Source organism: Hypanus sabinus, chromosome 16 (assembly GCF_030144855.1).
Source record: "Hypanus sabinus isolate sHypSab1 chromosome 16, sHypSab1.hap1, whole genome shotgun sequence".
Taxonomy (NCBI): Eukaryota; Metazoa; Chordata; class Chondrichthyes; order Myliobatiformes; family Dasyatidae; genus Hypanus; species Hypanus sabinus.
Window position 1 is genome coordinate 89,052,833 of NC_082721.1, and position 24,917 is coordinate 89,077,749.

At 42.2% G+C, this 24,917-nt stretch overlaps 1 protein-coding gene across 3 annotated transcripts in view; it reads right to left on the reverse strand.

Moving 5' to 3' along the window:
• LOC132406557 (collagen alpha-1(XI) chain-like) overlaps nt 1-24,917 on the reverse strand; it is a 404,353-nt gene that overhangs the window by 314,173 nt on the left and 65,263 nt on the right. For all 3 annotated transcript variants that reach the window (XM_059992380.1, XM_059992381.1, XM_059992379.1), the window contains exons 2-4: nt 24,212-24,379; nt 19,640-19,853; nt 17,213-17,375 (exon numbers count right to left, since the gene is read on the reverse strand). In XM_059992380.1, coding sequence (XP_059848363.1) covers nt 17,213-17,375; nt 19,640-19,853; nt 24,212-24,379 — 545 coding nt within the window. The remainder of the gene's footprint in view (nt 1-17,212; nt 17,376-19,639; nt 19,854-24,211; nt 24,380-24,917) is intronic.

Consider the following 24,917-nt stretch of genomic DNA (forward strand, 5'->3'; position numbering starts at 1 on the left):
ATAACATGGGAACTTATCTACCTTAATACTCATTAGGAGGCCCAACACTTCCTCCTCCTTAACCTCTGAACACCCTCACACATTTATACACTCAGCACTGATCTCCTGGTCCTCCATACATTTTGCCTTGTTAAATAGTGAAGCAAAATACTCACTAACTACCACACTCACATTCTTTGCATCCAAGCAAATGTTCCCCCTTTTATCCTTGAGTGGTCCAACCCTCTCCTCTTGCTGTTGATGTATGTTTAGAATGCCTTGGGATTCACCTTAATACTACTTGCCAAAGACTTTTCATGGCTCCTGCTGGCTTTACTAATTCCCATTCTTAGTGTTCTTCTGGCTTTTTTGTACTTCTCATGTGCTTCATTTGATCCCGACTTCCAAAGCTTTCCATACTTTTCCTTTCTCTTTGCCTTTATTGGTCAAGGTATTGAGTTAAAAATTCAAGAAGTTAAGTTGCAGCTTTACAAAACTCTTATTAGGCCAGACCTGAAGCATGTGGTCAATTCTGTTTGCCCCATTATAGGAAGGATGGGGAGGGTGCAGGAGAGTTTACCAGGATGCTCTCTGGATTAGTGCTGCAATGAGAAAGTGGACAAACATGAGATGTTTTAAAAACAAAGAACACAGAAAATTACAGCACAGTACAAGCGCTTCGGTCATCCACTTGTGCCAACCTGTTTATCAACTCTAAGATTAATCTAATCCTTTTCAGCCACATAGCCCTTCATTCTTCTATCGTTCACCTGCCTATCTAAGGGACATTCTCTGAAACAGAGCAGAGTGAGGGGAGACCTAACAAAAAGCTGAGATTATAGAAGTCACAGACAGAGTGGACAGCCAGTATCCTTTTCCCAGTGTCAAAATGCTTAATACTACAGGGCATGCCTTTAAGGTGAGAGGTACATCGAAAGGAAACATACGGGACAAGCTTCTTTTTTTTTTAAACAGAGTACTGGGTTCCCGGGGAATATGCTGCCTGATGTGGTGCTGGAGGCAAACATGACAGAGCTGTTTAAGATGCTCTTTGATAGGCACGTGAATGTAAAGAGAAAGCAGGGATATGGACAATGTGTAGAGAGAAGGAATTACCAGAGTTTGGGATTTAATTACTAGTTTTATTGATTTGGCACAACAACATAATTCAAAGGGCTTGCTCTTGTTCCTGTCCTATGCAAGAAGTGGAAATTCAGAAAGGATCTTAACATTCATGGGCTTACTAGTTCATTGACCAAAGAACCATGTAGAAGTTACATACTGATTGCTGCAGACTTGAGATTATATTGGCCATCTTCTCCACTAAATATTCATCTGCAGAAGGAAAGCAAGCCTGTACTCTCCAAACACCTCCCAGTTTAGTCAATTCCCACAAACCCATCACATCCAGATGTTGATAACAATTCTCCTCACAGCAGCTGTTAACTGGTGGTGGCATGCCAAATTCCATAGCTGCTGCTGGAAGGCTACATGGGAAAGTGGCAGGGAAAGACTTTGCATTCCTATGATGCAGTCTCAGGATGTCCCCATGAACTTGGAGGGAATCCCTGTTGTAACGCAGCAAAACATAACATGACATGGTTGTCAGCTGAGTCATAGACATAGATATACCAGGGACGGGTGAAACCTGTCCGCACTGCAGCTCAGTGCACCGTTTATTCTCTTTAGGTAAGGATGCATCTGTCTTGGCAGGAAACTTTAAGACTGCTTCTTCAGTTGAGGGGGTTGCAAGGAGAATGACTCAATCCTGTATTCTCTAGGATTATGAATAAGAGATGATCCAATTCTCCATGGGATTCATAGCACCACAGAGCATGGAAGTCAGGCATCAGACCATGAAGTCCATGCCAGCCAGCAAATATCCATCAGAAACACATACAAAATGCTGGAGGAACTCAGCACGTCAAATAGCATCTATGGTGTGGAATAAATAGTTGGCAACTCCATGGTTAGAAAATCCAGTGATGTACTACTCTCTGAGAGAAGTTTCCGATACATCTCAGTTTTAGGTGACCAGCCCCTGACATTCCTTGGAGCAAACATCACCATTAGCCTGTGCTAGTCTAACTACATCGACCATGTAGCCAAGAAAGCTCACCAATCCTTTTACTTTCTCAGAAGCAAAAGAAATTTGGCATATTCTCAATGACCTTTACCAATTTTATCAATGCACTATAAAAAGCTTCTTATCTGGAGGCATAATGGCTTACAGCCATAGAGTCATAGAACACTACAGCACAGAAATAGACCCTTCGGTCCATTTAGTCTGTGCCAAACCATTAAACTGACTACTCCCATCAACCTATACTCAGATCATAGCACTTCATTCCTCTCCTATCAATACGCTTGTCCAAATGTTTCTTAAATGTTGAAATTGACCCCACATCCACAATTTACACTGATAATTCATTCCACACAATCACCACTCTGAATGAACAAGTTCCCCTTCATTTTCCTCTTAAACATTTCACCATTCACCCTTCACCCATGACTTTGACTCAAAGATTCACCCAACCTTCGTAGAAAACCCCTGCTTGCATTTACCTCATTCACCCCTCATAATTTTGTACAGCTCTTTCCAACCTCCCCTCAGTCTTCTAAATTCTTGATTATAAAGTCCTAATCTATTCAACCTTTTCCTATAACTCACATCCTCAAAGGCCAGCAACATCCTTGTAAATTTTCTCTGCACACTTTCAATCTTAATTACATCTTTCCTGAAGATAGGTGACTAAAACTGCACACAGTACTCCAAATTAGGTCTCACTAATGTCCTATATAATTTCAACATAACATCCCTTCTGTTGTATACAGTACATTGATTTATGAAGGCTAATGTGCCAATATTTTTCTTTACAACCCTGTCTACTGCAACACCACTGTCAAGGAACATCCTATCACTCACCATGAAATACCTGGTTGATTGTATTAAGTGCAACACATCATACTTCTCTGCATTAAATTCCAACTGCCATTTTTTCCAGCCAGTTCAGAACGTCTTCCTCACTGTCCATTACACTCCCAATCTCGGTGTCATCCACAAATTTGATGATCCAGTTGTCCATATTATCATCCAGATCATTGATATAGATGACCAACAACCCAGCACTGATTCCTGTGGCACACCACTGGTCATAGGCTTCCAGTCAGAGAGGCAAGCCTCTATTACCATTCTCTGTCCTCTCCAACAAATTTGACATCTAATCTAATCTAATTTATAGTCTCTTCTTGAATGCCAAGCGACTGAACCTTATTGACCAACCTCCCATGCAGAATCTTGTTAAAGGCATTGCTAAAGTCCATGCAGACAACATCCACTGCCTGGCCTTCAACAACTTTCCTGGCTGATCACCCTCCCGCTTATGAATGCTGTGGACTCAATTGAGATGTCCTTTACCCTGGCACCCAGGAGGCAAAATATCTTCAGGGAATCTCATGTTCTCATCAACAAAACCTCCTTTCTGTTCCCCCAATCACGAGCTCACTATCACTAAAGCTCACCTCTTCTCCCCCCCTTCCCTTCTGAGCCACAGTGCCAGAGACTTGACAGCTGTTAGTCATTCTTCCCAACAGTATCCAAAGAGGTATACCTGTTGTTGAGGGGAAATGCCACAGGAGTACACTACCCCCTTTTCCCCTCCTGATGGTCACCCAATTACCTGTATCCTGCACCCTCTGAGTAGCTACTTTCCTGTACGTCCTGTCTATCAACCCATCAGCCTCCTGAATGACTCAGACTAATCCAGTTCCAGCTCCAAGTCCTTACTACGGTCTCGAAGAAGCTGCAGCTGGGTGCACTTCTTGGAGGTGTAGTAATCAGAGACACTGGAGGTCTCCCTGCCTTCCCACATCCCACAAGAGGAGCATTCCACTATCCTGCCTGGCATCCCCACGGCTCTAAATGTTCAAGAAATAAACTATAAATAATGAAAAAAAAATTGACCTGAAGACTATGGGTCACCTCACCAAAGCCTTGATGAGCTCAAATCTCCACTCTAATGCTGGCCTACTCACACAATCCTCTCCATACCCATAGTACTAATTCAAACATCTCTTAAATGTTTCAATCAAGCCCGCATCCACCATTTGTGCTGACAGCTCGTTCCACACTCTCATTACCCTCTGAGTGAAGGAGCTCCCCCTCATGTTCCACGTAAGTATTTCACCTTTCACTCTTAACCCACGACAGACATCTAGTTCTAGTCTCACCCAACCTCAGTGGATAAAGGCTGCATAGATTAACCCAGTCCTTACTCCTCATTATTTTCTATACCACTATCAAATACCCTAGCATTCTCCCATGTTCCAAAGAATAAGGTCCCAATCCATTAAATTTATAACTCTGGTCCTTTAATCCCAGAAATATCCTTGTATATTTCCATATTTCTCTTAAATGTTGAAATTGAACCGACATCCACCATTTCTACTAGCAGCTCATTCCACACTCTCAACACTCTGAGTGAAAAAGGTATGTGTGTTGGTAGATTAATCAGCCACTATAAATGTTCCCCTGTGCGTAGGTGAGTGGTAGAATCTTGGGAAGGGTGGCAGTTTGATGGGAATGTGGAAAGAATACATTACAGAGAAATTTACTTAGGGAATGGGATTAGCATAAACATGATGGGCTGAATGGATCCTTTCTCTGTTAGGAATATATGGTGATGTGATGGATATTCACTTTCTTGGGCAATGGGCCTCGTGCCTGCTTGCTAAGCTTGTCTTCAAAACACAGCAACTGCCACTTGTAAGATCAAAACAGTTTAGAGTAAACTACCAACTAATTAAGATGGAGCCCAGTCTTCAGTTCTTAAAATGTAAATGGAAAGCAATAATCAGTTTGAAGCTAAGAAGCACTGTCTATGGGGCAGCTTTGCAAACAAGCTTTAAGAACGTACTCTAAGACAATGGGTTATTAAATTTGGCTTGTTTCAAAACAGACAACAGTGACCAAATTGCTTAGTCGAAGGAAGCTTAGAGAACAAGTGGATAACAAATACAACATATCAATAAATGATCTATTGGTTTGGATGTTTTATGTACCCATGAAAGTTAGCTTTATAGCATTAAGGGTATGAGCAGAGAACTGGGTCCCCAAAAAAGCTTTCAGGTCAATTGAGTAAAAAGGGTATTTGAGGAAATATCATAGGTGTGTGAAGTCACCCAAGTGGCAAAGAAGCTGTATAAATGTAGAAAGCAGTTCAGGTTTCTTAAGAATGGGGCAAGGAACAACAAAAAAACATGAAAGAAACATGGGGGAACTAGAATCCATTATCATTGTTTTAATTTATGTAACAGACAATTTGTTCATCTGCATTTTTAGTTTATAGGAATTGTACTTCTGTTTTGCAAATCCTTTGTGTTTTGGAAATGCTTTGTAATTTGGAAATGTTTAAGATAGAAATCCTCTGTGAGTTTTAAATATGTTTTAATAATGATGTTTGTGTATCACTAAAAATAAATGAACTATGTTTAAACTATTTATTCATTGGAAGCATCTTCTCCTTGGTAGGTAGGAAGGACCCACTGCTCAAATAGTGGGTATTGGCAGCTAAACTCACTGGGGGGGAATAAACAGGGAAATGAACTAGTCTTTGGAGATTAAATCATTTCAGTATAATCTCCTTCAGAGTACTCATGGCCATTCATAACTGACAGGGCTTAAGACCTTTCTTTGAGTTTAGAATATTATGGTCAGCAAACTCAATACTATCACAGTGGATTAGACTGACAGGGCCTTTGAGAAAATAAGAATGGGAAGATGATACAAGATTTCTTCCCTCCACCCCTAATTATGAAATGTTTAATCGACTGGACAGAGAAAATGTTTGCAATTGTAGAGACAAGCATGACCACAGAGGAGCAAAGGGGAAATCAGAAGCAATTTTTATTTGACAATAAGTACCCATCACACCCATAGGGAGAAGGTGAAGGGTCTACTGTAGATGGGAAAGTGAAGTGTGCAGGCATATGACCGAAAATGAAATAGAGGATTTCACAGCTAGATTCAGCTACAGAAAGGCAGGAGACTACTGCAGAGCACAAATGCCAGTGTGCATTGTCTAGACTAACTGGCTTGATCCTCTGTGCCCTACTCTGTTTTTTCAATGGTGCTGGATTGGGAATTTCTAGAATCTGCAGAACCTCTCCTGCTTAAAATTAATAACCTAATCATTTATTAGTAAAAGTAACATCTAAAATTCCAGGAAATCCCCAATCCAGCACCAGCAAAATCTCAAAAGTGCTTGGTTATTGGAATTTTACTGGAGCTCAGGAACATCCTGGCTGAATGTAGATTTGCAATGGAACCTGAAATCTTCACAATGCATGCGTTTCAGTGTTGGGCAGGGAAGAGGAAAAGGGGGGAGGAACTAATTAGCAAAGTAATGAAGAAGAAAACTGCTCCAAGCATGAAGGAAGGCTGTGGTTACTACAAGAAATGCAGATTTCCAAATCTTCATGCCTGAACGTGCTGTCAGAGCATTGTGTTGACACCTCAAGTGTTGTGTTTTTATTGGTAGAACTGTAAAAAAAACCTATCTTCTTTCTATTTGGAAGTAATTCAATCCCTAAATCCCACATCTAAATGCTGGGCACAGAGACAATTTCTCCCCTAACCAACGTCTTGCTGTTCCATTGCGTTCAAGTGCTCCAAAGCACTAGTTTCCCAAAACTAATTGTCACTGAACGCCAAGACATTCTGTTACAAGTGAATTTGGAATTCCCCCTCCCATCACAGATGCTGTCTCCGCATAGATCATGCCAAGCCTTTACCTCAAATTAAAAAATGTTCACAGCATTAAGATTTGAGAAGCAACTGCATTCTTTCCCACAAAATCTAAATTAGTGCAGATTTCCCCAAGGCAGCATGTGTGAAATACATAAAGTATAGAGAGCAGCACACACCAAAATGCTGGAGGAACTCAGCAGGTCAGGCAGCATCTATGGAAATGAATTAACAGTCAACATTTCAGGCCAGAAGCCACTTCAGGACTGGAAAGGAAGGGAAAGACACTAGCACAAAAACAAGAGGATAGCTAGAAGGCGATAGGTGAAGCAAGGTTGGTGGGAAAGGTCAACGGTTAGAGAGGAAAGAACCATGGGAAAAAGAGAAGGAGGAGAGAACAGAAGGAAGTAATAGACAGGAGAGAATAGATAAAAGGTCAGAGTGGGAGATAGAAGAAGAAGGGAGGGGAAGGGATTTTTTTTTACTGTAAGGATAAATCATCAGGTTGGAGAGTACCCAGATGGAATATGAGATGTTGCTCTTCCATCCTGAGGATGACCTCATCGTGGTACAAGAGGAGGCCATGGATTGAATTGTCAGAACAGGAATAGGATCGGGATTAAAATGTTTGGCCACCTGGATGTTCCTGTTTTGGCGGATGGAGTGGAGGTGCTCGATGAAGCAGTCCCCCAATTTACGAAGGGTTGCACTATTGTAGAGGAGGCCACGTCGGGAGCACTGGACACAATAGATGACCCCACTAAATTCGCAGGTGGAGTGTTGCCTCACCTGGGAGGAATGTTTGGAACCCTGAATGGAAGTGAGGGAGAAGGTAAATAGACAGATGTGGCATTTACAGGAATAACTGCCAGGTGGGAGATTAGTGGGGAAGGATGAACAGACAAGGAAATCACAAGGAGAGACCTTCATAAAAAGCGGTGAGGGGAAGGTAAAGATAAGTTTAGTGGTTGCATCCATGTGGAGATGGTTGAAATTTCAGAAGATAATGTGGTAGACATGTAGACTCATGGGGTGGTAGGTAAGGACAAGAGGAATTTTATCAACGTTAAGGTGCAGGTGTTTAGGAAATGGAGGAGGTGCAGGTGAGGGCAGCTTCAATGGTGGAGGGAGGGAGGCAAACCCTAATCTTTAAAGAAGGAGAACATCTTGGAACTGAAAGCCCCACTAATCTCCCCACTATCATCCCTCCCGGCACTTGTCCCAGCAAGTGGCCTGACTGCTACACCTGCCCATTCACCTGCTTCCTCACCTCCACTCAGGACCCCAGGCAGTGCTTCCAGTTGAGACAACACAACACCTGCATATCTCTTGGGGTCTATTATGTCTGGTGCTCCTGATGCAGCCTCCTCTACATTAGTGACACTAGTCATAAATGGGGGACTGCTTTGCTGAGCACCTCCTCTCCATCTGCCACAAGTGGAATTTCCTGGTGACCTCCCATTCCCACTCCAACACGCCAGTCCGTGGTCTCCTTTTGTGCCATCACGATGGAGGAGCAACACTTATTCCAACTCGGTAGCCTCCAACCTGATAGCATAAGTGTCCATGTTTCCTACTGGTAAAATTGCTCTGCCCCTTCCCCTCTTTCTCTATTACCCACTCTGGTTTCCTACCTTGTCTCCCCTGCCTATCAACTTCCCCTGGATCACTCCCCCTTCCCTTTCTCCTCTCCTATCAGATACCTTTCTGTCCAGCATTTGACCTTCCCCACTCACCTGGCCTCACCTATCACCTTCCAGCTAGCCTTCTTCCCCTCCCTCAACTTTTTAATCTGACATCTTCCCCAGTCCTTTCCAATCCTGATAAACAGTCTAGGCCCAGAACATTGGCTGTTTATTCATTACCATAGATGCTGTATAACCTGTTGAGTTCCTTAGGCATTTTTTCCATCATCTGCAGAATTTCTCATGTTTATAAAATATATTGAGTCATATAACCATATAACAATCACAGCACGGAAACAGGCCATCTTGGCCCTACTAGTCCGTGCCGAACTCTTAATCTCACCTAGTCCCACCTATAGCACAGAAAAAGGCTCTCTGACCCACTGACTCCATGCTAATTATCAAGAATTTGCTAATACTGTACTAATTATTTTGCTCTGCCCACAACCCTTCAACTCCCACAAAATTCTGCCACTGATCTACACACTTAGGGGCCATTGACAGCAACAACTTAGTCTATTGACCTCCAGGATTTTGGGATGTGGGAGAAAACTGGAGCATTCAAAGAAAAGCAATATGGTGATATGGGGAACATACAAACTCCATGTGGACAACACCAGAGGTCAGGATTGAATCTGAGTTACATGGAAGACAACTGTGCTCACAAAATTATTTCACATCAACATCATCCAAATTTAAAACTCAGCAAATTCCAAGACTATTTCCTCCAAAACTCCCCCATTCACCCCCACCATCTCAAAACCTCCCCATTTGCCCCTCCCTCTCCAATCCTCCCCATTCACCCCTTCCTCACTCTCCCCTCTCTCCTCCAAATGTCCCTCACTCACCCCTCCCTCCTCAAAACCTCCCTTACTCTCCTCCTCCTCAAAACATCCCTCACTCTCCCCTCCATCCTCCAAACCTCCCTCACTCTTCCCTCCCTCCACACCTACAAGGAGAGGAGAGGGGGGGGGATTGAGGGTGGGTGGATGAGAGGGGTGGTAGGGGTGGGTGGTACAGAGGGGTAGAGAGTGGTAGGGAGCTACTGCATGTAGAGGGAAACAGAGCCAACTTTACAGTCAAGGAGATAGATTAACACTTAATGAAAGTTGAATCACTTAGGAGGCAAAATTTATTTTCTTTCACTTTGCAGATGAATGCACTGGAGAGTTGTGCATAGTTGCCAAGAAGTTATCTTCGTTGGCAGATTATTTCAGGCCAACCCAAGCATGAATCTACTTAAAGCCTTTTTATCAAAAAAATGCTGCACATTTAATGCTTGCTAACTGTGTGGAATGGGCAGAATCGATCAGAAGCTTGTTTGGATTTGGGAGTGCGCTGAGAGGGGCAGTCTTCCTCATAATCAAGAGGCAGCAGGTGATCTCCACAACTATAGAATAGTGCATCAGGGGCAGAATTGTGAAGTGTAAGCAAGTTACAGCAGAAGGGATGTGAACATAACGAGAGAGACACCTGCCCACCAAGAAAGCTGATAAATATTACAACAAAGCAACACAAAACCAGGTGTATGAGGCATCAAGAATGGAGCAGCAGCACTTCCTTTTGGCAGCTGTCTCTGCAACAGATGCTTTCTGCATCAGTCTTTGTGCATTGAAGTACGAGCCAGTATTGCCTGCTTCTGTACTTCAATAGGTGTGTGGCAGAGAGTATATTGACTGGTTGCATCATGGCCTGGCACAGAAACACTAATGCCCATGAATGGAAAAGCCTAAAAAAGTTAAGGCTACAACCCAGTCCATCACAGGAAAAGTCCTCCCCACCATTGAGCACATCTACAAAGAGTGTTGCCACAGGAAAGCAGCATCTAACCTCAACGGCCCCCACCACCTTGTCACTGCTGCCATCAGGAAGGAGGTTCGGGAGCCTTAGATCCCACACCACCAGTTTTGGGAACAATTATTACCTTTAACCATCAGGCTCCTGAACCAGTGAGGATAACCTCACTCACCTCAACAATGATTTTATTCTACAAACCTATGGATTCACTTTCAATATTTCCAGAACTCATGTTCTAATTATTATTCATTACTTACTTGAAAAGGGATCTAGAGTTTTCCTGGTGTATATGATGAATAAACTCTTCTTGGGCTTCCAAACAAGTACAGGTATCTTGTAAACCAGTTGGGAGAGCAGAAACCTGACTGGATGAGAACTAATCAGGAGGGACAGACCAAGGGGGGATAAATACCACCGGACTAGACATGCCCAGGCATTATCCCTGATGAAGATGGTGGAGTTTGTCATCAAAATGACAGTTATAATCTATATCTGTAACCAGATGGAAGCCCAAGAAGAGTTTAATCATATTGTTTACGTATTCATCATTATTATTGTTTTTTTGGTATTCGCACTGTTTGTCTTCTTTTGCACATTAGCTGTTTGTCTTTCATTGTTTCTATTGTGCATCCAAGAAAATTGATCTCATGGTACTATATGGTGATATATGCACACTTTGATAATAAATTGAGTTTGAACTTTGAACTGATCACTGAACTAAGGCCATGTCCACACTACACCGGATAAATCCGTAACCGAAGCTTTTTCTCTTCGTTTTTACCCTCCACCCACTTTAAAACGGCATTTTCATCCCCCAGAACCAGAGCTTTTCAGAAACGTTTTCCAGGGTGAGCATTTTTGAAGATGTTGCTCGGGCAGATCAGTGTGGATGGGGTAACCGGAGAAATCTTAAAACGCTTATCAGATAGCAGCACGCCATTTCATTGTTTTCTTGAATGCAACCTAACAATTTCAGAACAGATGGCAACGAGACTGAAGCCAGAAGAGTTAGAAATGTACTCACCAAATACTTTGACCCATAACTTACTGAATAAATACTGTACTCACTTTGTCCTGTTTTCTGTCCTTGCTCGTATGAAGGTGGTTTACCTATTTATGCAAGTACTTCTCTGACAATAGATGTGTAACAGCCTAATGTAACATTGTATGGAAATACAAGATAACATGTTTTACACATTTAACAAGGTACTTTATAATGCAACATAGTTGGGTCAGTTTTTCAATGTTCGTCATTAGCTGGGTCATACAGTCTGTGAACTCCCTGTCGGTTGCCTCCATACCCTTCAGTATTTGTTTTCTTTTACCTTTAAATCTTCCTGCTCGAGAGCTAACAGCTGCCCATCGTTTAAGTTTTTCTAGTCTGTAACGGAACAAACACGCACCGTCTTTCACAGAGAGATCCAACATCAAACATGTTGCTTGTTTTCGGTAGATGTGTCCTGCGCATGCGCAGTAGGAGGAGATTTGCCGAAATCTCCATTTCAATGTGGACAGAGATATTTTTTAAAACACCTAGTGTGGACGCCTATAGTTTTTACGTGAAACCGACATTTTCAAAATTATCCGGTCTAGTGTGGATGTAGCCTCACTTTCAGGACTCTACAGCATGTTTTTCAGTATCATTTCCTCTTATTATTAATGTTTTATTTTGTATTTGCACCATTTATCTTCTTGAGCAGATCAGTTGTTTCTAGTCTTCTTGTTTGTGTGTACACCTGCTCGTTAATGCAAATATCTAATCCGCCAATCATGTGGCAGCAACTCAATGCATAAAACATGAAGGCATGGTCAAGAGGTTCAGTTATTATTCAGACCAAAGTTGAGAATGGGGAAGAAATGTGATCTAAGTAACTTTGACTAAGGAATAATTGTTGGTGCCACACAGGATGGTTTGATTATCGCAGAAACAGCTACGCTCCTGTGATTTTCACACATAACAGTCTCTGGAGCTTATAGAGAATAGTACGAAAAATATTAACATCTGGTGAGTGGCAGCTCTGGGTGGAATGGTCAGACTGGTTCGAGTTAACAAGAAGGTGACAGTAACTCAAATAACCACATGTTGAGCAGAAGAACATCTCTGAGTGCACAACACAACAAATCTTGAAACAGATGGGCTACAGCAGCAGAAGATCATGAACATACACTCAGTAGCCACTTTACTGGGTACAGGATATATTCTTTGATATTAAATTTACTTTGAACTTTTCTCCACTGTAAAGCGACTTATTTTGATATAAGTTAAGGTGTGATTCTCTTCATGAGCTCCTGAAAGGGCAGCATTTCAACACTGGCTCATGAAGCAATCCCAATCGCATGCTAAATTTAGTACAAGAGATTGGAGACACTGGAATTTGGAGTTCATTTGAAGTTCATTTGACTTCATTTGAAGTCAAACAACATACAGTGTCTATAAGAAGTATTCACCCCCTCCTCCAAAGTTTTCATGGTTTATTGTTTTACAACATTAAATCACAGTGGGTTTAGTTTGGCTTTTAGATGGGCACATGAATGTCCAGGTACGGAGGGATGTGGATCTTGTGAAAGCAGAAGAGATTTAATTTCACTTCTTCTTTGGCACAGATATTGTGAGCCAAATTTCATGTACAGTACAGTTCCTGGGCTTAGAATCAGGTTTAATATCACTGATATATGTTGTGAAATTTGTTGTTTTGCAGCAACAGGACAATGCAATACATAACAACAAACTATGCATTACAATAAGATTATATACATACACATTATTAAATTGAATTCTAAGGTCAAAGTGCATTCATTACCAAGGTATGAAAGCAGAATATAAACCTGAGATTTGTCTTCCCACAGGCAGCCACAAAAGAAAGAAAAATCAATGAAACCTGTTCAAAGAAAAACGACAACCTCTCTCCACCACCTTATAGTACAGATTATAGATTTGCACTCTATAAGCAGCACACGTAGACAGCAAAAATTGTGAGGCAGTGTTTTCTATTCTCTAAAACTTCAGGCCTCTTATTTTCCTTCAGGGCAGATATAGTATTACCCTGAGATTCTGAGCTGATCCATAGTTTGCCCCACTAATGTTCCCTTCCTCTGGGACCTTGGCTGTCAGCACTGCATTCACAGAATGGCTTTGACTGTGAGACTTTATTGATGTTATCTGGGGGAGGGGTGGGGGGGCAGGTAGTCAGTTCTCTGATGGCCTGATTAATGTAAAAAATCTTCCTTACCTCAATTTTGAATGATAGTAAACTAATCATTTAACTAGGTTGTTTTGTTTAGGATTCCCTCACTAGAAACACCGTGACATCTACCCTGTCATACCCTCTCAGAATGCTTCTTGTTTTAATGAGTCCACCCCTCATACTTGTAACCTCCTAAGAACAAGTATCTGAGTTCTTCAAACAACAGAAATCATGTCTGAAATGAGTTAGGTATTTTCTCTGCCTCCCCCTACTTCAGAACAAATTGATCACAAGAACATAGAGTCAAAGAAAAATACAGCATGGAAACAGAACCTTCAGACCATCTAATCTGCCAAGGTAATCCCAACTCCCTGGCAATTGCTCTGCCCAAGTCACCAGGAATCTGCAGAGAGTTGTGAATGCAGGCCAGTCCAGTCTCCTCTCCACGGACACCATCCAAACTTCCCTGATGAAGGGTCTTGACCTGAACCATCAACTCTTTATATCTCTCTATAGATGCTGCCTGACCTGCTGAGTTCTTCCAATATTTTGTACATGTTACACACTGCTAGGTTTGTAACTCAGCAAACTAACTGAAAGTGAAACACTGAGCCAGGGATAACGTGTCAACTTTGTTCTTTTGACATGGTGGCATGAAGACATATGCCATTTATGTACTTTTACACATAGGACACTATATAATACAACATGTGTGTGAAACAATCTCAGGGTTCTGGGACCTCCTCTATGGTGGTTGTACGAGTTGACTCTGAGACTGCAGGAAGTGCTTCTGACAGCTCTAGACACCCAAGTACCCACTTGTGATCATTTCTGTAGACACTCTCCAGGACCGCTTGTCCAGGAGTGAAACACTGAACCTCCTTGCTTAAAGCGACTTTAATTTGCCTCAGCTGTTTGCCCAAAAGTCACACAAGCAATGACCCAGGAACAGCATGGCTGGTGAATTACTGGTTGTGGAGTGTGTTGCATTACGATATGCAAGGAGAAAGTTTGCGAGCTTCTGATTCAGTATTAGTGTGGTGTGTTCTGCTGACATTGCTCATAATGTGTTCTTTGGACTCTGGATAAACCTCTCTGCCAAGCCATTTGTATCTGGGTCATACAGTGCAGATATGTCTTAATCCATTCATTTTCAGGAATGACTGAAACAGATCCTCAACATACTGACTAAGTGCTCTGGAACGCCAATCCTTGCTAAGAAGCTTCTCAACACACCAACAATGTGCAAGGCTCTAGTGGAGGCTGTTGGGAACACTTCCAGCCACCTTATAGCTGCATTCACTACTACCAAGAAATCTGTGCCCATGAATGGTCTGGCAAAATCCACAAATACTCTGCCAGCAGAATGCCATTCCCAAGGATTGAGAAGTGCTGCTCAGCATCTTCTGGAGGAGCTGGCAAGCTGCTCAAACTGCTGATCTATCCCAGACAAAGACATGAGCCAACATTTTCATTTTGAGGACACCTAGATGACTGGTATGTAGCTCCTCCAACACTTTAGCTCTCAGCTTGGATGGTACAACAAATCCCAATCCCACATATGGCAACCCAGCACTAGTAAAATTAGGGAAAACGGGGATTTCTGCTGCCTATTCTAGCCGTTTTAGGTTGTCATGTAGACCTGAGGCTGTGTGGGGCCTTTTCTGGTTTCCCTTTAGGTTATCTCTGCTCTAACAGGGAGATTTTTGATTTTGCAGTAGGAAGAATATATCAAGAGGAGTGTTCTCTTTTGTAAATTATTCAGGCATTTCCTTTCCCAAGGGTAAACAAGACAATCCATCAGTATTTCCATGATTAATTGCCCTCTTGAATTTGACCTTGTAATTGTGTTGTCCAAAAATAATGAGCCCATCTCTGCATTTGTGCTGCTGTTGTTGTTCAATGTCATTCCCACTGGAGTTATCTTTTCTCCAGTATAAGTTCTTAGTTGGATATCTGCAGGCTTCAGTTCACTATCTTTGAAATTCTATTCAAACTCATTCAGTATCCAATTCCATTTTAATTAATTTGCCATTCATTTCTGGTGTAAGCTCATCTCATGTTAGTTTTCACATTGTGAACCTCAGGGCTATCCAGTCCTCTGTCACTTGCACCATCATCAGATTTTTTTCATCAATAGCATGCAGATTGGTGCTCTTTTTGAAACTACAACTTGACGTTTTATCACATTCTCTTCCCCGTGCAGTCTACTTGTTTTTGTCTGCCTGCTGTGCTCTACTTTGCTGCATTTCTACAAGTTTTGTCTTTAAGTTTGGTGTATGTAAGCTCCGGCCACAATGGTAACGTAACTTGTTTGGCCAGAAAGGCTTTTGTTTAGACATTGCAATTTTGTTCATGCTGACTTTCATTCCTGACTGCAACTCAATTATGTTTCTGTCTGCTATTTCCATTGATACAGCGACTTCAACTACTCTTTAAAATGTGAGTTGTGCTTCAGTTTGGAGATGTTTTTGAATGCTTTCATGGAAAATTCTGCAAACTAAGCCATCTCTCAGTGCATCATTAAACCCGTGACTGAAGTGACAATGCTCAGCCAACTTCTTCAATTCAGCCACATACACTGAAATAGATTTCCCTTCCATTTGATTCTGCTTATGAAACGTAAAATGTTATGCAATCAATGATGGCTTCAGTTCTAAATGTTACATTCATAATATCAGCAAAGCTCATTTTGGTTGGTTTGGTTGGAGCAGTTAAATTTCTAATCAAACTATATGCCTTCCCACCTATAACATTCATATCAGCTATTCCATTTGCTTTAAAATACTGCCTACTCATTCAGTATACATTATCCAATGACCTCTTAAACAACTGAACGTGTCTATCTTTCCAAAGAAGCCATCCATTTCTGTTTCCTTTATTAATTTATTATTATTACCCAGTGTTCACTGTTTATGTTCCCATGAATCTTGTCTGTTTTCTCTTTTTTTAAAAAAACCCAACTGTGTTTCTCCCCTTCTGAAGAGAAAACCATGCTCTGCTTTTTTAAAACTCAAACTGCTGTGCTTCAACAAGTAGGTAGTCATCTCAGGTTTTTTTAAATTCTTCCTCATTGCAACTGTTATGTTTTTGTAACTCCAAAAACTAATCAAAAGAAAATCAGGGAACCAGGGATAATGTATCCACTTTGTTCTTACTTTAGTGAGGCATATACTGATGGTGTGGTGGTGTAATGATATATGCCATTTATGTACTTTACTTACAACCCCTAGTGAATTACGAAAACAACAAAGAATGCTTCATTAAACTATATATTTTACAATGTATTTACAGCATTACTGAAATATTAAACACACAACACCCATCAACTTATCTTTGATACTCTGTGCCTTTAGCTACACCAGGAGATAGTATGCAGTGCTGAGTTCCTCTTGCATTTTGTGTGAATGCACTGGATTTCCAGCATCTCTTATGTTTATGAAGGACAGCTTCTATATGTTGAAAGGCTCATGAATAGACATCTGATAAAATAAATTCGAACTCATCTCTCAATCAGCCTTTCTGTGCCTTGCATCTGCCATTCCCTGTAACCACAAGACTATTTTCTATATTCTGCGATCATTTTTCTTTTTATAGTTCCTCAAGGTACTTAATGTCTGGACAGCAAGCAAACACTTTGACTGTATCACAGTGCATATGACAATAATAAAAAAATTACAAAACATGTTTCGCTTAAGTTACACTTTCCATTTGGACACCACAGCCCTTCAGCGAGCCAACACTGTTAGCAAAGGTCCGATGATAGAGTGGCCAGAGGTAAACCTAGTGGACGCCAGCTGGCGATGTGTTTTCTCACTAACCTCAAACACCTCCTCCTCCAGTATCCTGGTACCGAAGACCGTGACTCCATTGGTGCTGACCACGGGGCTGTCACTCCTTGCGAGGTGCTCTGAGATCTGCTGGTCACAGTCGACGATCAGCGTGACATTCTTTCCTTCAACGCTGATGGCTAGTCGGTGCCACCTGTGAAACACAACCAACGGATACTAACGTATTCCCATCAGAAAAAGGCAGGCATCGGTGAGGGGCACCCACTGCGAGGTACCCCTGACAAGTATTACTCACCGCCATAGTGCAGGAACACTACAAAGTGCTTCTAACTGGTCCACCACTCCCTGAAAGTGGCAGCACAGCTTGGGAGGGTGGTAAATAAGGCATATGGTATGCGTGCCTTTATTAATCAAGGCATTGAGTTCAAGAGTTAAGAAGTTAGGTTGCAGCTTTATAAAACTATAGTAAGGTCACATCTAGAGTATTCCCTTCAGTTCTGTTTGCCCATTATCAGAATGATGTGAAGATTTTGGAGAGGGTGCAAAAAGAGGTTTACTATCATACTGTCTGTATTAGAGGGCATGTGCTATATTGGACACACTTTGGATGATTTCTCTGGAGCTGCCAAGGCTGATGGGAGATCTAACATAAATGTACAAGATTATAAGAGACACAGATAAACAGTTAGTATCCCTTACCTGGGGCTGAAATGTCTACTCTAGAGAGCATGCATTTAAGTTGGGGTGGGGGGGGGGTGGAATCTCAAAAGGAGAAGTGCAGGGAGAGTTTGAGTTATACACAGCCAGTGGTGGAAGCCTAAAATGTGCTGCCAGTGTGATGGTGGAGGCAGATACAAGGTGCTTAAGAGGTTCTTGGATTGGCATATCAGAGGGAAGAGATTAGCTTAATTAGGCATGTAGTAACAAGTTTAATTAGTTTAGCACAACACCATGAAACGAAGGGCCTGTTCCTATGCTGTACTGTTCTATGCTCTATCTTCTATTGCTGTGCAATAATTGTGCACACTTTCTGAATCTCACTCACCTTCAACTTTCCCTGAACAACCCCAGGCCTGACTGTCACAAACACAAGTCAACAGCACCTTGAACTTGAACTACACATTTAAAACAGTTGCAAATGTGGCACAAAATCTGATAGAGCTACAGCCTTAGAACTCCAGTGAGCCAGGTTTGATCCTGACTTTGAGTGCTGTCTGTGCAGAGTTGGCACTTTCTCCCAGTGACCTTGCGGGCTTCCTCTGGATGTTCCAGTTTCCTCCCACATTTCAGAGATGTGTGTCGGTAGATTAATTGGCTACATCGAATTGTCCCCGGTGTATAGGTAGAATCTGAGGAAAGTTGATGATTATGTGCGGAGAAAGAAATGGGATTATTGTAAGATTAGAGTAAATGGATACCTGAAAGACTTGCTAGGCCTAAGGGATTGTATCTATGCCTTAGGGTACACATGTCAGAAACTTTATCAGGCAGATGAAAGCTTTACTGAAGGATTTCCTTCACTTCTCATTCTAACTGCTCCTCCAGAAGGATGGCCACCTTTAACAAGCCTTCATAATTATTATCACATCTGTGTAAATTCCCAAAATTTCCACATTCTCCCACAACTGACCAAGAATTCCACCATCCCACTTACTGCATAAGTACATGGCCAGGACTTGAAATGAACTATAAAGAAAGGTAGGGATTTCATTCATTGGAGCACAGGAGATTGAAATGGGCCATTATTGCAGTGTGGAAATTCAGGAGGGTATTGATAGGGTGAACGTACACACTCTTTTTCCTGCGGTTGGAGATTCAAGAACGAGAAGGAAGAGGGGAGAGATGTAACAACTCTGAGGGACAACTTTTTCACCAGAGGGTGGCCCACATATGGAATGAGATGCCAGAGCAAGTGGCTAAGCCAGGTACATTAACATTTAAAAGGCACTGGGATGGGAAAGATTTAGAAGAATATCAACCAAAGGTGGGCAAATGGAAGTAGGCTAGATGGACATCTCAGCTGGCTTGGACCAATTAGGTTGAAGGTAGGTTTCTCTCTCTCTCCTTTCTACCTCTTCCAAATTTTTCACTTTCCTTTGTCTGCATTCTTCTCCTTGAATCTTCCTTTCTTTGTCCCCTGCCACTGTCAACTTTCTCTCCTGCATATGCTTTCGCTCACACACTCTCATTTTCACAAGGCTCCTTAACAATAACTCCTCTTACTAGGGTTTGGACAGAGTGCAATGCCTCAAGTGACTTGGTCTATTTGGATTAACAGTACTTTGTCTGTAACTCAGTGTCCCAAAATATCCATTCCTTTTGTTGAATAGCTGACAATCCAAACATCTTCATTATAATGGGTCACCACTATGGTTATACCCTAAGCTAATGATTTTGCAAAGCTGTTCCCAGGAAAAGCAATTGCCACGTGCATAAGAGATGTTGAGATGAACCTACTTGCCATCGGACAGGTTAATTTTTTTGAAGATGGGGTAATCCTCAGGGGTCGGTTTGCCTGTCTGGTCTTCATACAGGAAGACAGGAGAGCGACCAATTTCAACTCCCAGCTGCTGGATGCCCTGGTCATTGTAAACAGAGAGGAGGAAGAACTGGGAGTTTTTCTTGGCCTTAAGTGTCGTTAGGATGGAGAAGTTCTCAGGAAAGTTTCCATCTGCAGCAGAAAAGAAAAAGAGGCCAAATTTAGAAATATATTTGCTGACAAAATCTTCTCCTGCCAAGGCAGTGACTTGCTTTGACTGCACTTCAGTGATGAATGTGGGAACCATGGACCTTCCGGCAATTTGGGTTTGTTGACTGATGGACCATCCGTGCTTGGAAGACAGTGATGCATTCATGTATTCTACCTTCTGGAATAGAGATATATTCCACCATGTAATTCCAGACATTTCCAGGACAGGAACATGAGGCTCCTAGCATCACCCAAATGTTTCCACTCCACCTTGTGTGGTCATTAACCTGGGAGTCTCAAGGCTCAGTGGGACTTGGGATTTCTTCAGAGGCTTTAAGTACATATTTGAAGCCATTCCCTCCGCCGTGTCCATACTAGGTCTTCAAAACAGGAATCTAGTTTGTCTCACTCCCTTAAATTTCTATTAAGGAAGGATGAATTGTTTTCTTGAATAGATGGGTCAGAGAAAGGCCCCCATCCTTTACGTAGATAAAGGATATGTAACTAAGCCAACAAAAGGAGAAGCTGTACTTGATTTGCTATTGGGAAATGAACAGATCTCTCAGTGAGAGAGCATTTTAGAGATAGTGATCACAATTCTATCTCCTTCACCGTAGCATTAGAGAGGGATAGGAACAGACAAGTTAGGGAAACATTTAATTGGAGTAAGGGGAAACATGAGGCTATCAGGCAGGAACTTGGAAACATAAATTGGGAACAGATGTTCTCAGGGAAAGGTACAGAAGAAATGTAGCAAATGTTCAGGGGATATTTCCGTGGAGTTCTGCATAGGTAGACAGGTAAAGGATGGTAGGGTACAGGGACTGTAGGGTACAAAGGCTGTTGTAAATCTAGTCAAGAAGAAAATAAGAGCTAACAAAAGTTACAAAAAACTAGGTAATGATAGTGATCTAGAAGATTATGCTAGCAGGAAGGAGGTTAAGAAAGAAATTCAGAGAGCCAGAAGGGGCCATGAGAAGGCCTTGGTGAGCAGGATTAAGGAAAACACCAAAGCATTCTACAAGTATGTGAAGAGCAAGAGGATAAGACATGACAGAATAGGATCAATCAAGTGTGACAGTGGGAAAGTGTGTATGGAACTGCAGGAAATAGCAGAGGTACTTAATGAATACACTTCAGTACTCACTACAAGAAAAGATCTTGGTGATTGTTGGGATTACTTACAGTGGACTGAAAAGCTTGAGCATGTAGATATTAAGAAAGAGAATGTGCAGATTCTTTTGGAAAGCATCAAGTTGGATAAGTCACCGAGACTGGACGAGATGTACCCCAGGCTACTGTGGGAGTCAAGGGAGGAGATTGCTGAGCCTCTGGCGATAACCTTTGCATCATCAATGGGGACGGGAGAGGTTCCGGATGATTGGAGGGTTGCACATGTTCTTCCTTTATTCAAGAAAGGGAGTAGAAATAGCCCAGGAAATTATAGACCAGTGAGTCTTACTTCAGTGGTTGGTAAGTTGATGGAGAAGATCCTGAGAGGCAGGATTTTTTGAACATTATGCCTCTCCAAATATGATTAGGAATAGTCAGCATGGCTTTGTCAAAGACAGGTTGTGCCTTAAGAGTCTGATTGAATTTTTTGAGGATGTGACTAAACACATTGAAGAAGATAGAGCAGTAGATGTAGTGTATATGGATTTCAGCAAGGCATTTGACAAGGTACCCCATGCAAGGCTTTTTGAGAAAGTAAGAAGGCATTGGATCCAAGGGGACATTGCATGGTGGATCCAGCACTAGCTTGCCCACAAGAAGGCAAAGTGTGGTTGTAGATGGGTCATATTCTGCATGGAGGTCAGAGGCCAGTGGTGTGCCTTAGGGATCTGTTCTGGGACCCCTTCTCAGGGTTATTTTTATAAATGACCTGGATGAGGAAGTGGAGGGATGGGTTAGTAAATTTTCTGATAACACAAAGGTTGGAGGTGTTGTGGACAGTGTGGAGGGTTGTCAGAGGTTACAGCGGGACATTGATAGGATGCAAAACTGGGCTGAGCAGTGGCAGATGGAATTCAACCCAGGTAAGTGAGAGGTGGTTCATTTTAGTAGGTCAAACATGATGACAGATTATAGCATTAATGGTGAGACTCTTGGCAGTGTGGAGGATCAGAGGGATCTTGGAGTCTGAGTCCATAGGACACTCAAAGCAGCTGTTCAGGTTGACTCTGTGGTTAAGAAGGCATATGGTGCATTGGCCTTCATCAATCATGGGAGTTTATGAGCTGAGAGGTAATATTGCAGCTATATAAGACCCTGGTCAGACCCCACTTGGAGTACTGTGCTCAGTTCTGATCGCCTCACTATAGGAAGGATGTGGAAACCATAGAAAGGGTGCAGAAGAGATTTACAAGGACATTGCCTGGATTGGGGAGCATGCCTTATGAGAATAAATTTTGAGAATAAATTGAATGACCTTGGCCTTTTCTCCTTGGAGCGACGGAGGATGAGAGGTGACCTGATAGAGGCACATAAGATGATGAGAGGCATTGATCGTGTGGATAGTCAGAGGCTTTTTCCCAGGGCTGAAATGGCTAACATGAGAGGGCACAGTTTAAAGGTGCTTAGAAGTAGGTAGAGAGATCATATCAGGGGCAAGTTTTTCTTTTTTACGTAGAGAGTGGTGAGTGCGTGGAATAGGCTGCTGGCAACAGTGGTGGAGGCGGATATGATAGGGTCTTTTAAAAGCCTCCTGGACAGGTACATGGAGCTCAGAAGAATAGAGGGCTATAGGTAACCCTAGGCAATTTCTAAGGTAAGGACATGTTTGGCACAGCAATGTGGGCCGAAGGACCTGTATTGTGCTGTAGCTTTTTCTACGTTTCCATCCGCTGTTAAATGCTTTCTATGATGGAGCAGAGAAAAGAAAATCTGATGTCATCAGAATTCTGAAAATCTAAAGATCCACATTATTCCTAACATACAAGGTCTGCTTGTAATAAAAGAATCGGAGTAGATCTGAATCAATAACTGTTTCTCTCTTTGCAGAAGCTACCTGGCCTGCTGTTTTAATTTTGTTTTTCAACTCCTGCAGTTTTTAATTTTGGAAAGAATTCACTTTTCTCCATTCTGGATGCCCAGTAAAATGAGCCTTTAGACACCTCTCAGGGATTCGTCGATCAGGCATACACTTTCACAGGGAGGTTGGAAATACAGAGGAAGATGTGGCTTACTGTGAATTTATTATGACAGATATTTAACAATTATTCTTTCAGGCAGACAAGTCAGCAACAGGGCAAAGGTGTAAACAATTATCACCACAAAACAGAAGATATGCTGCAATTATTTTAAGCGATAAAACAAACTGGCAGAGGACCTCAGCAGCTCAGGCAACAACCGTGGAGGCAGACAGGAAGACAATGCTTCAATTCAAGTGCCAGCGTCAGAACTGACACATTGTGTCCCTCGAGCAATTTGTTCTCCACTCCAAATTCCAGCGTTTGTGGTCTCTCGTGTCTCAATTATTTTCAAGCAGTGAGCTAGTGTGATTGGACTTGTGAGGGCTAAGAAAACAGGTTCAATAAGAGCTTTCACAGGAGAATTAAGAAGATTAAAGGAAATAGACCTGTGAAAAAAGTCTGGAAAGTGGAACAAAGCAAATCCCAGTTTTAAAGAGCAAGTATCAGACACTATGGGCTGTATGATTCAATGAGTACAGTAAGACTTCCCTTTCTTAGGCCCCTGTCCACCTATCAGCTTGGGAAAATACCAGTGAATCTAGCCAATCAGCTTGGGCTAAAAGCTGTCATCACATGATCCCATCCCACCGCATCCCCAATAACCTTACCTCCAGGGTAAATGGTACCACAACACTCAACAAGGTTGGGAAACAACCATCTAGCCTGGTCACCTGAACTGACACTCATCCCAACATATGGAGGCCAATTAACTTCCCCCATCCCATTCAGTAACATCCTGGGTGATCGTTAACCTCAGGACCACAATCCCATATCCTTCAGTCCTTCTAGTACTAATGATTTCTATGTTAATTATTCTCTGACTAATCACCTACAAGCCTCTTGGACGGATAACTTGAAAGATTCACTTCACAAGGCGAGTTCTCTGACTTCAACGATTGAACTCTCACTTTGAGATGGTCACCATGGTTTTAATATCCCAGCTAAGGGATACGTCTAATCTTAATTCTCATTACATACGGCAAGCATCTTGAATAACATGATCTCTCACTCAAGAATGTTTAGGGCATTTAGTTTAATTGCCCTTCATAGGACAATCCCACCACCCTAGAATCGATCTAATGTACCTTGTTCACAGCCCAAGTACCTGCAACAGCACCATCACCATTCATGGAGTTAAAGTTAACTTACCTGGGAATAATTGTGTTGTTAGGGCGTTAAAGTAAGTTTTGTTCTCTATCCGGAGAGCAATATCAGTGTCTTCAGATCCTTTTCGCTGCGTACAAAATCCCGCAACATTCACAACTCCTTCCAAGGAGTCCTGGAGGTTCAGAACCTGCAAGACGTCGACTACATTCTCTGCAAAAGTCAAAGGCACATTTATTAGGTGTTGCTGTTCTCAATCTGGTTCAGTCACTGTGGATTATACACAGACTTGGGAAACTTCTTCCCAAAGAGTTGGGATATGGGACGGAAAGATTTTTCTTGTCACATGTATATCCAAACATACAGTTAATTGCATCTTTTCATCAACAACCAAAACAGTCCATGGATGTGCTGACAGCATTCCGCAAGTGTCCGGTAGCAAGAGAGCATGTCGACATGTAATGAATTTGGAATGTGGGATGTGGGAGGTAACCGGAGAACCTAGAGGAAACCCATGTGGTAATGAGGTGAACATCCAGACTCCTTACAGACAACAGTAGGAATTGAACCACGATTGCTGGCACTGTAAAGCATTCCGCTACCGAGCACCCCCGCCCCACACACACACACTCACACACACACACTCACTCACTCACACACGTCAGTATTCAAGCAGACATGTGCAAATTCACACTTTCTCCAATCCCCTCTTACCCCTACTCTTCTGATCTGCCTATTACCTCCCTAGCAT